The sequence below is a fragment of the Rhinolophus hipposideros genome (assembly GCF_964194185.1).
Source record: "Rhinolophus hipposideros genome assembly, chromosome: 3".
In the NCBI taxonomy this organism is placed as follows: Eukaryota; Metazoa; Chordata; class Mammalia; order Chiroptera; family Rhinolophidae; genus Rhinolophus; species Rhinolophus hipposideros.
The window spans coordinates 94882979-94899073 of NC_138049.1; the positions used below are offsets into that span (position 1 = coordinate 94882979).

The following is a 16095-nucleotide window of genomic DNA, read 5'->3' on the forward strand; positions in this document are numbered from 1 at the left end:
ATACAAAGCATTCTGAATACAAAAGTAATGGTAATACAAAGACTGTAACAGAGTTAGAGAATAACAAGCATAAAGTGACAAGTTCCTCAAAATTTGTAGGCTCCTAGTTATTTGGAATACAATGATAGTTAATGCTAAATGTCTTTTCTCCCATTCTGCCAACCAGAGAAGATCTCTTATTTAAAGGGCAGAGTTCCCTCCGCTGCTCCCATACCAAGGCTCTGCTGTCTGACAAACTGCCCTCCATGATTTTTACAGGATATTTATAACATTGGAAAGTATACAAAAAAGAGAATGTTTAATGAAGAGCTTTGTATGTTGCAATTCTATATACATCATATGGTTCAATTTAGATTCTCTGAAATATCAGAGTTAGAATAAAATTATCAAAAGGAGAAAAGTCACATGGCATTGGTACAAACAAGATGTGCCTATTTGTATTTATGTTTGCTAATGAAATTCAGTCATGATTCCCACTTTGATTTTAAGCTTCTTAGACCACCATTCAGTTTTATGCATTATAATTAAATCTCTTGCCCACACACAGACACAAGGGCAGCAAAAAACAACAGGGCATATTTTATCTTTTAAAAAGCTATTACATAGCTTTGATATGAAGCTCCAGAGCTTCAAAGATTTATAGTATTAAAGCAAAACAATATGTCTCTCAGGGCACGGACACCTTCAGCAAACGAAGGCGCCGGCAGCGGGCTTAGAGTCTGAATCCAGTGCGTCCATAGAGGGCAGGGCTGAACTGGGGCTCATGGGGGCAGTGGAATTGGAGACAACTTGATGTGGTCTCCAGTGCCAGAAGAGAGGTGGGAAAAGGTCAGATACAAGAGCAACTGGCTTTTCCTGTAAAACTTGGGAGTGCGGTGGAGCAGAGAGGAGGGCTACTTCAGCTGCCTTGGGAAACCTCATTTATACATGAAATTCGGAGATGTTCTTACCTTCCCAGCCCCAACTCAACTGAGTATTGCAATGAATCCAACACTTAGATTAACTTCATCAGTAAGGACTGGTGAAAGTCTGTTGCTCTCAGGTCACTGGACTCCCTCGCTCCCTTTTCCTGGCAGCAAAGCCAAGCCAGTGGCTGTACGTCTGCCCTCTGCCCTCTTCATTCCTGCAGAGTGGAGAACATTTGGGAAACCACCAGGCCCTGGGTAACCAGGACAGCTCCTGCGGCCCACAAATCATCCAAAATGCCTACCCTACATTTCGTTAACTGGGAGTGCACAGTAGTTTGGGAGAGAGTGAATATATACTCCAAATCTTTTTATTGCCTTTTTTCTACTGGATTTAACCCAAATCAGCCAACTCTAAACATATCCAGGCAGGCCACATTATTTGTTCATCCCTAAATCAGACACTGAGCCCCGCCTTAGGACGACTTCAGTGGGACCACGTGGTGTGTCACCCCCATGAAAGCCCAACAGACGTGTGCTTTTGCCACAGAACTTTTCAGCCAGGTTTACCTTAATTATTTTGATATTTCCCCCATTTATCAAAATTATTATTGTGGGCACTCAGGGAAATTAAGTGATTCTCTAAGGAAGAGCTAATCGTATAGCAAGAGCCAGAAGTAGAACTAAAAGCTCATAATGACCTGCCTTGTTCTAACTCCTCAGCTGTGCTGTTTTGGGCATCATTAAGTCCCCTCCTTCCCCCAGTCCCTTCACTTTTCTTCTGCTCCCAAGGGCTCTTAATCCGGAAAAACAATTTCTTTCTCTACATCTGTTTTCCCCATTAAGGTCAGAGAAGCTAAACACATAGCTCTGAGCAGAATGAGCACCATCTCTGAAGAGCCCTGGACTGAGTCAGGAATCCTAGGCTCCCATGTGACCGTGCATGGGTCACTCTCTCCAGGCATTAGTTGTTTTATCTGTTAAATTTGAAATTGGACTAGAGTTCACAAGGATACTTTCCAATTCCCAAATTCTATTGTTCCTTAATTCTAGGTGTAAGCAAAGAGTTTGTTCAGCTTGGTTTAGTAGGTTCTGTTTCCAAATTCCTCTTTCATGCTGGAATTAAATGTGATATGGAAGTCTGAAGGGCCATTCTCCTTCACGGTGGCATCCCAGCACCTGGGAAGGAAGAGAACAATGACCACTCTACAGATGGACCACAAGTGAGAAATGTGATAGATACAGGCCACCCATCTGCTGTCTGGATAAAAGCCATGGTCTGAAAACCTTAATTTCTATTTCTTGTGTATTAAATTAAATGCCAGTGTTAGGATTTCCATTAAGAAATGATGTTTGTTGGATGATCATGACAGATTCTGAAAGGGTTCCCTTTACTGACAAACCCTTCTTTGGGCCTATTAATGGTGTCCTCATCCACTCTCCCTCCATTCTCAGCCCTCACTATGCATCCAAATCCCCGGAACAACTTTTAAACCATCCCAGAGCCGAAGTATCGGTTATTTTTCAAAGCTCCCCAGGTAATCTGGTTGCACGGTGTTTTCTACTATGTACCATTCTTAAAATTATTCTGCAAATTTACACTAGCTGAGAATGCCTCAAACTGAAGATGATTTAGATTCAGGTTTCATCACTGCACTGTGGTGTTTTGTACCAGGTTGATTTAGTTTAAATTTGAAGTAAAATTTTGGTTCACCCTTTAAGTGATGTTGAGTTAGCAAGAATTGAGTTTGTTAGGATTATGAGACTATGCATATCTTCAGTAATCTGGGTGAAATAAATGATGCCAGATGTCAGGGGTTTTGTTTTCTTTTGTTTAATGAAAGACAATGTGGTATGATGAAAAGAATAGAGACCCTGGGTTTTTAATCCTAAATCTGCCATTCACTGGACATGTCACTTTAAAAAGGACAATAATAAGACCTTTTTTTACTACTTGTGGTAAGGCCAAATTAGATGTGGGCATGAAAGTACTTTACAAACCATAAAACCATGTAGCATGTTTAATCTCTGCCCCTGCCGGCTTGAAGAAATCTATAAATCTCATGCCCTTTTAAAGGTTATTTGAAATTAAATTATGTGATTAAAAGCAAACAAAAGGGCTACCTAGTTTTCTACCTCTTTCCTACCTTTGAGAATGACCTCTCATTGCATTTTACTGTGGTAGGTAAACCATTTACATTAAATTGGAAGCTTATGTAGGGACTGTGTTACTTACCTTTGCGTCCACTTACCTTTGCGTCCTTTGCTTCACCAAGCACAGAGTAGTTTACATAGAGTAAGAACTTTATGAAGATTTTCTAAAAGCAAATTACACAAGTTTATAAGACTTCAGACAATAGAACCAAGATCTTCTGTCTTAGGCCTTTGAAAAAGGAAGTATTTGTAAGTGAATTTGGGACCTGCTGCAATGATTTTTTTTTCCAACTTTGAGGAATAATTGAAAAATATAATTGTGTGTATTTACAGTGCATAATATGATGACTTGATATACATAAACATTGTGAAATGATTACCAAGATCAAAATAATTAGCACGTCTATCACCTCACTTAACTCTTTCTGTTATGCTTTGTGTATGGTGAGAATGCTTAAGGTCTATTGTCAGCAACTTGCAAGTACACAATACCGTATTATTTACTCACCATGCTGTACATTCGATCCTCAGAACTTACTCTTTTTATAACTGAAAGTTGGTACCCTTTGACCTGCATACCCTTTGACCCCCATCTCCCTGTCCCTGCAGCCCCTGGCAACCACCATTTCTATTCTCTGGCGGGGGGTTGTTTGTTTGTTTATTGTGGGGGAGTTGTTTTGTTTAGAATCCATATATGTGAGTAAGTGATACCAAACAGAACTTGTATTTCTCTATCTGGCTTATTTCACTTAGCATAACGCCCTCCAGGTTCACCCTGTTGTAAGACATGGCAGAATTTCCTTGTATTTTATGACTGAATAATGGTCGTGTGAGTGTGTGTGTGTGTGTGTGTGTGTGTGTGTGTGTGTACACACAGAGAATGCCAAAAAATGTATACACATTTTAAGAAAGGAAAACAATCAAAATTATAATACTCATATATACCAATAGCAAAAGATGAATACAAGTCACGTTTGACTTCTGCAATTAAAAGAGGTGCTCAAAGTGATGACCTTCAGCATCCAGACACTTCTGATCATGGTGAACTACTGCTTGAGCAACGTTGACCAAAGTGTCCACTCGTATACATTTTTTTGGCACCCCAGTGTATGTATGTCTGTGTGTGTCTGTGTTGTTGGATGGAATGTTCTGTATATGTCTGTTAGGTACATTTGGTATAAAGTATAGGTCAAGTCCATTATTACCTTACTGATACTCTGTCTGAATGATCTATGTGTTGTTAAAAGTGGAGTATTGAAATCCCCTAGTATTACTACATTGATATCTATTTTTGCCTTCAGAGCTATTAATAATTGTTTAATATATTTAGCTGCTCTGATATTGGGTGCATATATATTTACAATTGTTATGGCCTCTTGATGAATTGACTTCTTTATATTATATAATGATCTTTACCTCTTGTTGCAGCTTTTGACTTAAAGTCTACTTTTTTTGATATAAATACAGCTACTTCTGTTCTCTTTTGTTTTACATTTACATGGAATATCTTTTCTCATCTCTTCACTTTCAGCCTGTGAGTGTCTTTAAAGCTTATGTGAATCTCTTGTAGGCAGGCAGTATATACTTAGTTTTTTCTTTGCTTTTTTTCTTTTTACCCATTCAGGCATTCTTTGTCTTTTAACTGGAAATTTTAAACCATTTACATTTAGAGTAATTATTGATATGTAAGGACCTACTGTTGCCATTGGTATAAGTGTTTTCTGATTGTTTTATAGTTCGTTTATCCCTTTCTTTTTCTATTGCTGTCTTTCATTGAGAATGGTTGGGGTTTTTTGTAGTGCTTTGCTTTGATTCTTTTATCATTTGTGTATCTATTTCAGGTTTTTTATTTGTGGTTACAACGAGGCTTTCATACTACATCGTATAACAGTCCATTTTAAGCTGATAACGTTACTTCAGTTACATAAAAATATTGTACACATTTACTTGCCCCCCACACACATACTTTATGTTGTTGATGTCACCATTTACATCTTTTTATATTATGTATCCACTAACAAAATATTTTAGCTGTAGTTATTTTTAACACCTGTATGATAGAGTCCAAAGTTATTTGTATATCACCATTGCAGTATTAGAGTATGTTGAATTTGACAGTGAATGTTAAACTTTTATCAGTGAATTTTATACTTCCCATATGTTACTAATAATAATTGACCTCCTTTTTATTTCATCTTGAAGAACTTCCTTTAGCATTTCTTGTAAGGCAGGCGTAGTGGTGATAAATTATCTCAGTTTTTGTTTCTCTGGGAAAGTCGAAAGTCCGTATCTACCTAGGAACTACTTTCCTAGGTAAAGCATTCTAAATTGGCAGGGTTGTTTTCCTTCGAGTGCTTTGAATATCGAACACTTTGAATATATCATCCCACTCTCCTGGCCTACAAGGTTTCTTCTAAGATACCTGCTGAGAACTTTATCTGTATTTGCTTCTATATGATGACTCCTTTTAAACTTGCTGCTTTCAAAATTCTCTTTGTCTTTGATTTTTAAGAGTTTGATTATAATATGCCTCAGTGAAAATCTCTTTGGGTTGAAACTGTTTGGGCATCTTGGAGCTTTGTGTATCTGGACAGCCGTCTCTCCCCAGGTTTCGGAAGTTTTCAGCCACTGTTTCTTTAAGTAAGTTCTCTGACCCTCTCTCTTCTTCTAGGATTCCTACAATGCAAACATTGTTTCACTTAATGTTGCCCCATAATTCACATAGGCTTCTTTCACTCCTTTTCATTCTTATTTCTTTTTTCTCCTCTAAGTGGATAATATTAAGAGATCTGTTTTCAAGTTTGAAGATTCTTTCTTCTGGTTGATTGAACCTGTTAATGAAGCTCTCTGTTGTATTTTTCGTTTCATGTATTGTATCCTTCATTCTATTTGGTTCTTTTTTATTTCTGTCTCTTTGTTGAACTTCTCATTTTGTTCATGTATTGTTTTCTTGAGTTCAATGAGTTGTCTATGTTCTCTTGAATCTCACTGCACTACCTTAAAATAATTATTTTAATTCTTTTTCAGGTGACACAGATCTCCATTTGTTTGGGGTTAAATTCTGGAAAATTACTGAGTTCCTTTGGTGGTATCCTGTTTCCTTGCTTCTTCATGTTTCTAGTGGCTTTCCACTGATGTCTGTACATTTGAGGGAGGGGTCACCTACTCTAGCGTTTTGGGGCTGACTTTGGTTGAGAAAGTCTTTCACCTGAAGGTGGCTTTGAGGGCTTTGGCTGGGTGGAGGGAAGCATCTCTGATTCTGGGGAGGACACAGTGGCATAGTCTCTCTACAGCTTTATCAGCCAAGGTCTAAATTAGCAAAAACTGCAAGGGTCCTCAGTAGCAGAGGCTGCTGAGGTCTTCTAGTCCTCATTTTGGCCTGTGGGAGGAAGTTCTACCCAAGGTGATCCCCTTGGCTCCAGGTCTGATGCACTGGCATTCAGAGCAGCAGTAAAGCTGCTGGGGTCCTGGGGACAGGTCCATGTGGAGCTACCACAGTGCCTGGGTCCTGGGGCACAGGTGCACTTGTTGCTGTGGTAATGCTAGTGTCTTAGGTGCAGGCTTGTTCAGATCTCCCAAGGAAGCAGATTCTGAGTCTCTGGGACTTGCCACAGTGTTTGGAGCCCAAGATGGGACACAGCAGTGACATGGGTCGTGGGATCACAGGGTTAGCGGGGACTAGGGTGGAGCGCGCATCAGCAGCCGTGGGGATGGTGAGTCAAAGTTCTGACTCTGGCCACAGGGGACAGGGTGCAGATCAGCAGCAGCTCAGCCTCAGCGATGCCAGTTCAAAGCCATGACTCAGGACCTGAGGGATGGAGCACAGAGCTGCAGCAGTGCTAGCCAGGGACGGCAAGTTGATGCCATGACTTAGGACCCAGGGGTGGGCCAGAGAGCAGCAGCAGCTCCGGTTCCATAGATGGTGAGGTGGTGTGGTATCCCAATCCCAGAGAGTGGGCACAGCATCAAGTGCGGCCTCTGGGGGCAGGTTTCACAGCAGCAACAGGCCCTAGTCCCAGTGAGGAGACGCAGCAGTGGGGGCTCCATGCAGCTCCATTAACTGGGTTCAGCATTGCTGAAGACCGGGCGGGGGGTGGGGTTGGGGCGCAGGTCCTCAGTAGCACAGGCTGCAGATGTCCACGACAGTGACGAGACTTTCTGAGGTTCTCCTGTTCTTTTCACGTGGCATGGAATTCGTCTGAGGGAGTCCCTCTTTGCATTGAGCTGCTTTAAACTGGGGGTGGAGTGATGCAGGTAAAGTGCTTCCCACGCTTCTATGTGGCCATGCATGGTTTTTTTTGAGCAGGGTTCTGCTTCTTGGTTCAGAGCTTTCCCAGAACTGTTTCTGCATGTTTGTAGTTATTTATTTATTGTTTTTGTGGGGAGATGAGCTTTGAGACCTTCTAGCCTGCCATCTTGCTGATGTGAGATTCTACAAGGAAATTGTTTTTATCTTATTTAAAGTTTGAGAAAGCAGAAAAGAATCAGGAAAGAGAGTAGTGAGAATAATAAGTCTGAACTGGAGGGAGGAGAGGTTTTATCTACAGTTTAAGCTTTATTAATTAGGGTATGGCATTGATAACACAATCATATTCAACTTAGAATGACAAGGTATGTTTTGTAACATTTGTCTTCTTTTGCTTAAGATAAATATTAATCTTTTGATTTGTAATATTAATTTGCATTCTTTAAAATGTGTAATTTATGATGACCCACAAAAAAGACAGAAGTTAACCACTTTGGGATTTAAATGTTTTCTCTAGCTTATTCATATGCACATAAGCAAAAAAAAAAAAAAAAACGTTCTATTTTGAAAGTTCACTGTTAGGAGTTAATTTCTCTGCCAATGTCCCGTGCAGTACATAGAATCTGTGCCTGCTGCTGCAGGTGTATTGAGGTTCTAACACGTCGTAACTTGGGGCTAAATGAATAAATGAATGTCAAAAAGGGAACTAGCTTAATCCTCAGTTAAAAAAAAAAAAAAGCCGAAGAACTATAATTGGTCCTCAAAAAAAACTAAATATCATCTTTGCTGGTAACTTTGAGAGATGCTAAATTGTCTGAGCTAGTCAATAAATTCACACAGCAGCAACTAGTTGAGAACAGAGCTTTATTAAATCAGAAATAAAGCTTAAGTGGCGTATAGGTGCTGGTTTGTTGTGTTATTGATTACTTTGTACTTTTCAGTGGTGGGGTGTGGTCCTGGCTGTTTGTGGTCAAGGTCTGCAGAATGTCTGTGAGGATACAGAACTGGGAATCACAGACTGACAGCAGAGAGTAAGTGGGATACAAAGTGTTTCGTGAGAATGTGGCCTCTAGAAGGTCCTCACACTAAGCGATGTTTAAATTTAGTTTCAACATTCGCAACACAAATAAAGAGAAATTCACAGTTGACACAAAGATGAGTTGTCCTCATCCATCTTCCCTTAAAGTTGCTTACTCTGGAAAGGATGCCAAGTCTGGACGTTCCCATAATCGTCCTACACAGACAGCATACATCCTTTGTACATCAAAAGGAAAAAGCAGTGACTCAGGGTGGAGGACCCTAGGGGATTGGTTTGCTGAAATTGCTCTTCACTAATTACACATGCATGTTTGTTCCTTCTTTGTTTTCAAATTAGAATAGGAAGAACTTATTCCAAAAATCTGCGTCAGCTCTAAAATGTGATTTTTCTCATTAAACTTAGCTACTTGAGGATCTATTATTAAATAAGCCTGTAATCTTTTAGTTGTTTGCAAACAATAAGGATACAACATCTGTGATGGTGAATTGATCTTTGCAAAGTAGACTTTTCAGTACTAGAGAGAACCATTTCATATTGCACACTGTGGAAAGCTTAAACGTGGTGATTTCTCAGGTGGGTTCAGCTAAGACCCTTCTCCTGAGCCAAAACTTCTTTTCCAAGCAAGCCTCACTTCAGCCATTTACCTTTAAGAGACATCCAGCTTTACTCCCAGGTCCATTTATCTCCATGTAAACCATCCCTGGGTTTTAAATAGTATGTTATGTTAAAGGTTGTCACTGTGGTTGTAAAATTTAAACTACCAAGGTCGAGAAACTGAAAGTGTTACTTTGGCATAAGGCTCTCTCCGGCAGCTGATGGTAGGGGCTGTTTCATGGCCTGAGGCTCCCCTGCCTGTGGTTGTGGGGAGACACTCTACCCATTCCTGCAAGCTATTTGTGGCTCTCTGAGGAACTCATTTAACACTGTTCTCCAGTGCCTGATCTTAGGAGGTAGGACTGGAATTTTCTAGTCCTTGTTAGAATGTTTGCTTCAATCCAGAAGTGTCCTGTGGCACAAAAAGCCTGATGTCGGGAACAAGCTCACAGAGAGAGCCCTGAGGAATGAAACTTGGAATGTGCCCCTGTTCTCTCATCTTTGATATGCTGATCCAGAGTGAGCTGCGTAGCAGCATAACCCACTGATGAAATTTCAGCCAGGGCTCCAAAGCCTGACAACCATAGTAAATCCTGTGTAAGCAGGATATTTCAAGGGATGGTTTTGAAGTTGATTGAATTTTATGATTAACGGAAAGTTATCCAACCAACCGTTTGTGTTTCACCTCATGTGGGTAAAAGTCTTTCTAAAAAGCTTGGGGTTCACTTTTTTATTTTCAGTGTAATTAAAAATGGGTTTTAATCATTCTTTTTAGAATTAAACACTATACTGCATCCATAGCATTATCTTAAAAGCTTATTCTATATTTTCTATCATGTAAGCTGATAGAGGTAAACTTACTGAACTGAAAGTAGATAGACTCCAAAAGAGCCCCAGAGTTATAAGCTTAAAGGAAAACAAAGTCCCTGATACAAGATTTTGTCATTTTTTTTCCCATTTTTCTGAAAACAGACTGTAGAAAAACTCCATCTAATTGAGGGTTATGAATTCTCTGAATGTAACTGTTCCTAGTTTAAATAATGAAAAATATGGTGGGGGAAAGGGTAATCTTGTTCCTAAGTCCTAGATTTTATTTCTGCTTCACTCTGTGTCTCATTATGTGACTCAGGACAAGTCACAGAGGCCCAGTATAGCTCAGGTCTGCCCGCTCTGAAATGTAGAATATATCTCTTGGAATGAAAAATCATGCAGTCTTTCTCTCTTTACTGGAATGTATTATATAATTGTAATTAGTATCCATTTTCCCATTTTCTTTTATGGGAATATTTTATCCCGTCATGAATATCCATATGTACCTATGTATGTGCATGTCTGTAGATAAAATTATGTAAGATTCGAGTTTTCTGTAATGTCTGTAATGTACAGAACTCCTTGGAGACCACCATATTTCAGGGGGGAGAAAAGGCCTCTTCTTAGTGTCTGCTCCCGTACCTTTTCACTGAGACTATAAATTAAGCCCGGGAAGGCTATAATGAGTCGGTAATTTATAGACTATTAAGATACTTAGAAGTGATTCCTGAGTATGTCCAATAGAGAACACATGTTTATAAAGGACAAACAGATTCAACACAACATGTCTTTGGCCTAACGAAGCCCAATCAATTAACAAAATGGGATGTCTTAGTTTGCATATCTCCTACTCCCCCAAAATAGAATCACTAACCACTTGCTAACCACACTGACTTGAATAGACAAAGTGGTTGCTACAGCTTGGCCACCAGAAAGGCATATTAAGCACTCTGTTAGACTGTAACTAGCAGAGTCTACCAAACAGGAAGAGAGCTCTGCTTGCTTTTTTGCCTCCTTTCCTGGTTTGACTTGATGTGATAATTCATTGCAGATTTCTTTTTCTTTGACAGAGTGCCTACCGCCGGAATGGGATGGCCTTTCTGGCCTGCTGATAGGTTGGGAACTGCAACAACAGGAAAGGAGGCGATGTTCCAGTAAGGTGATGTCTCTTCCCCTCTCTGGACACAATAAAACACAAGTTTACCTTCTCTATATCCTCAGGAGTGGGCTGGTTTGTTGTGACTAGGAGCAGGCTGACTCCAGCTCTTTTCCAGCCCCCTCACGCTCAGTCTTGTTTACTAGATGGGCCGTTTAGCTAATTAATGGCAGGATGTTTGGGATACTGTGTAGGTGGACAAGAATGCAGATCACACAATTTTGAAATTTTAATTTAGAGTGGATTTACTGCCCTCAGTTCACATATCTTAAAAGCAGTGTCTTTTTCTTTTCTTTTTTTTTCCCCCCCAGTGTTTAGTCTATGTTTTACATGATGCATTTTGTAATCCAAGTTTGGGACAAAGGAAACAAAATTAAAAGGACAGTCAGTTTTCCTCTTGCACTATCCCACCAACTTTCCGACATTTGTTGACTGTCTACATAAAATGAAGACAAGTATCCATTTTATAAAGTCACACTCCTCAGAGACCTAATTGACCTGATGAACTGTCTGTTCCCACCTTTCCTTCACCCCATGTACACTGGGGGTGCCAAGAAAATGTATGCGCGTGAACACTTTAGTCACCGTTGCTCAAGCAGTAGTTCGCCATCATCAGAAGTGTCTGGACGCTGATGGGAACCACTTTGAGCACCTCTTGTCATTGCAGACGTCAAACACGACTTGTATTCATCTTTTGTTATTGGTATATATTGTTACAATTTTAATACAGTTTTCCTTTCTTAAAACGTATATACATTTTTTGGCACCCCCAGTATAGCTAGTCTATATGTCATTTTCATGCCTTCTTCCCGACATCCTGCGTGTCTGCCTGTCATGTGTGTTTTTCCTCACATGGATCCATCTTCATTTCTCTCCTTTCCCTGTGCCTCCATTCCCCAGGCCCGTTGCTCACACATGTGCCGGACCCATTTAGAAGCAAAGTAATCAGAGTCAGTAGAGGAAGGGGAGCCCAGTGATTTGCCTTCTCCCTTCAAAGCACTCCCACACCTAGACTGGAAATGTAGGCTGAGTAACTTCTTGCTGGTAGCAACTGAGCTACCCTTCTGGCATGAGGAACGTGAACTCTTAGGAAAAATATAGCAGATGTAACTGTACAGTTCCTGATTAAACTTGAATTGCAAAAAAAAAAAAAAAATTTCTTTAATTCTGGAGACGTTTTGTGTAATTTTACTTTTATCATGGTTTTTACACACACTGAATCAGCCCTTGTAAAGAATTAATGAAAACAGAAGTGAGAAGCATGAAAGATTTTCATCTTGTGACCAAATCATTGTGAAGTTCAGTTAATATGATTGCGCCATGTTATTCACATTTGTTAGCTATCACTTACCTGCTCTGTGTTAGTCCTTCTGGAAAAAATCTCTATGTCAGGAACAAAAAACGCAGATATATAATATCAAAAAATTGCCAAAGGGTTTTGATGTTCCATCTGTGCTTGCTGAAATGTATGATTAAACTTTTCTTTTTATCATCATTCTTATTTTTCTTGGCGTCCCTAATCATAGAAAATTATAAGCTTGCAGTAAACATCCTAACTTTTAAAACGACAGCATTTATTGTATTTGGTTTCGATCTGCCAGGCTTATTGATGTATAAAATTTTCAGGGGCTAATTTTTCACATCAAAATTCCTTCTCTCCCACATTTTACATTTTAAAGTATGCGCAAGGCAGAAAATACAGGATTTAGGTTTTTTTCTCTTCATTTTATTCTACCTGATCTCCGTATAGTCCCAGAGAAGGAAGACTCAACGTACATTTCTCTCAGAAATATGACAGGTCTGTGTTTTTGTTGGTCTAGCGTGTGTTTGTCTATCTTGAACAGTCTGACAGGTAATTATTTATAAAATCTGGTTTTGCCCAGTAAGTTCATATAATAACCTTTCACTTTTCATCATAAGCCAGTGAGCTGAATTTAGAATAAAACAAGGTCATTAATGTCCGTCCCGAACCAGCCTAGATGTCCCCATAATTGCTCAGTGTTAATATTTTTAATTCATTTTTTCTTTTCTACTGTTAAGTTCTTTCTCTGACTCTTTTCACAACACTGAATTAGAAGTGAAATAAAATTTTCTTAAGCAATAAATGTAGAACAGAAAAAAAGATTTATAAAAGGAAAGTTTCAGAAAACGTGACTTCCCTAAATTTCTCTCTAAAGATTAAAATATTATATAGAATCATAAAATGTTAGAACAGAAGGTAGTCTTAAAGATCATTGAACACAACCACTCATTTTGCAGATGAAAAACATGGCCTACAGAGGGAAACTGACTTTCCCAAGATCACTCCATAATGTCAGTGACAGACCAGAGGCCACATCACGGCCCCTACTTCTCAGTCCAGTAGTACCCTCCACCACACTGGATTTACAGAAGACATTACCAAGACATGTCGGGGTTTTATGGCATGTTTATCTTAGACAGTAATCTAAATTTATTTTTTTAAATGATACTAATTATGGACACATAACTGTTGCAGTAAAATTTTCTTCAAAGAGACTGTGGTATTAATTAAGTAATCTGTTATATGTCAATTACACATCCATTTTTAAAAAGAGGTCTGTAAGCAGGAAAGAGGAGGATTAGCATCCTTTGAGTACCTACTTTGTGGCATGAATCTTAACTTCTGGGATTCCATTTATCCTCACAGTGACTTTTATGAGGTAAGTGCTATAAAACAAACAAAAACTCAGGCTCAGCTCGAAAGCAAATGTGAACACACAAAATAGTTTCTACTTTTGTAGCCTCGTGTTTTGGAGATCAAATTTGAAAAGAACTGAAACCAACAAATCAGTAAACAAATAGCCTCTCTTATGGGAAATTGATACTGCCTCATTGGTTTGAGGATAAAAGAAAGAGAAGTATTTCTCCCTTCGCCTAAATTTGGAAATGCGACTTTCTGAACATGCCATTGTAAGGCTGGGGCTTTAACCTTCCTGCCTTCACGTGTTGCAATAATTGAGATTCAAAAATAATGTTCCAGTTTTAGAACCAAGAGTTTTATTTAAAAAACATCAGCAGCACAAATATTTTTTAAATGGTGTATATAATTCTTATATCTGGGAAGAATTCTTCATTTATTACTGTTTGTTCTTTGTTTCTATAAAATCATAAACAATCCATGTTCAATGCTTTTACCATGTAGAAGACAAATAAATATAACTGGTGATTCTTGGTCTGACAGAAAACAAGTTTACTTGTCTAGAAATTATAAAGTTTCATTTTATGAAAAAGATTTTATGGAGTTCCCAAATCAGATATTTCTTTCCGGTTCATATAACCCCTGTATAAAACTGAATCACTACAGAGAAAGTATTCCCTCATCTGCCCTCCTGGAATTTAGATAGAACCTTCCCAGGTTGCATTTAAAATTTTACCATCAACCATGTATACATCTCATAAAATATTTTACAGTTTCCTGTATGCTCTGGCCGAACATTTCATAGTACATAAACACTTCTGCAAATCATATAAGGGCATCAAGTTGAATATGTCATAGCAGTGGCCCCCACATAAAGCTGATTGTTCAGCAATTTATTTTCTTATTTTTATCTTCTTATTTGAAAGCCAAGCTAAAACTGTGTGCTCTTATTCTACTGTTACAGGGGGTAGGGGGACTCGAGCTGTTTTAGTTCATTAAAGCAAAAGCTTTCTGCAGAGGGCATCAAGCCAAGCTTAAACAACAAAACCATGCCTGCAGGAATTGGATGTAAATGTGATGGTTAAATAAGGGCCAGATGCCTTTAAAAAGTCAAATATTAAAAAGTCATATCTCTTAAAGCAAGTCTTTAATGTTGTGAGTAGGATAGTGATACCATAGCAGTTTGAAAAAGAAAGAAAGAGACTTGGATTTGTTTTCTGGGACAAAATATCAAATATTCAAGCTGTCATAAGTCATGGGAATTTTGGCAATTGAAGCATATTTTAAAACAATCAATTCCTACAAAGTCACGAGAAACCCTCAGACAGTATTTCATTGTTGGAAACCACTGTCATTCTGTATATTCATGTTCCCTTTTTTGCTCATCACCACCCAATAGTCACTATTCTCATTTTTTTCCAAAGGAAAATAAAAATAGAAAAAGATCAGGAAAAAAAATCAAGATTATTACTTATATGATTTTACTTATACCAGGCACCACTTTACTTGCTATTAAAAATGGTGATGGATTTTCTCAGCATTTTAATAATAAATCTGACATAATAGAGTACACCCTGTGCCACCCTGTGTGCTAAGCATTCTGTGTGGGTTGCCTCATTAAATTCTCACAACCCCACTACAAGATATGCAGTTACTCTCCCTGTTGGCCTTAAGCAGGAGGGAGGAAACTGAGGGACAGAAGGCTCCGTGCCTTCTGCGTAGGTCCCCAAGGTGGAGCCAGCACTCAGACCCCGGAGTTCACGCCCTACCCACTGTAACACCGCGTGTGGAGTGTGCTCAAGGCTTGCTGCCCTGAACCTAGAAGCGCTTCTCAGTACCAAAAAACTGGATTACGAGAAAATTTCACTGGAACTTAACATTCCTTCTCTCAGGCCAAGTATTGTGTATATAATAGAACATCATATAATGTATGATAGAACATAATTATATAGAATGATGCCAAGTCCTCTATAATGTCTTAAACTTTAAGATAAATACATATGATCAATGCACATGCCAGGAATCCCTATACAAATTATGAGGAAAACTTCCTCAAAGATCCATGAGTACAAAGCATCTCCTTTGTGAAGACCGGGTTTACAGGGTTTCTCCAGAAGGCTCTAATTACATAGGCTACTATTTTATGCTTTCCATGCAACATACTTCTCTCGTGTTATAAAGTAATCCCCATCTTGTTGACATGTGTTTGCAGTGGCAGATACAGAATTACATATGGCAGTCTGTCCCTTGAAACTTTGTACAAATGCCCCCTTTAGTGTTTGCTCATTAATTATGATACAGTCATTGTTTCTCCAAGCCCGGGTTGTTTGTGTGTGTGCTTGCGGGGAGTGGTGGACAGCGGAAAAGAAGAAAGTGGAATGAAAGTTGCTGAGCACAATTTGAATTAGAAATGATGATTTTTTTTCTCATCAGTAGTTTTTAATTCCTCCCTAGGTCTGTTCTGCCTCAGGATATGTCACTTTCTGATGTATGTCCTTTAAGATTCCAACTAGCCAGTGCCCCGTCCAATGG

The 16095-nt window shown here is 39.0% G+C and overlaps 1 protein-coding gene across 12 annotated transcripts in view; it reads left to right on the forward strand.

Annotated features, from left to right (window-relative positions):
- The window catches only part of SUPT3H (SPT3 homolog, SAGA and STAGA complex component), a 469983-nt gene that overhangs the window by 440075 nt on the left and 13813 nt on the right, over nt 1-16095 (forward strand). For 4 of the 12 annotated variants that reach the window (XM_081036769.1, XM_081036768.1, XM_081036764.1 and 1 more), the window contains one exon: nt 10800-15125. In XM_081036769.1, the coding sequence (XP_080892895.1) occupies nt 10800-10994 (195 nt within the window). In that variant the 3' untranslated portion in view covers nt 10995-15125. Of the gene's footprint in view, nt 1-10799; nt 15126-16095 lie in introns of those variants that run through there. The other 8 variants (XM_081036765.1, XM_081036774.1, XM_081036773.1 and 5 more) reach the window with 3 other exon arrangements.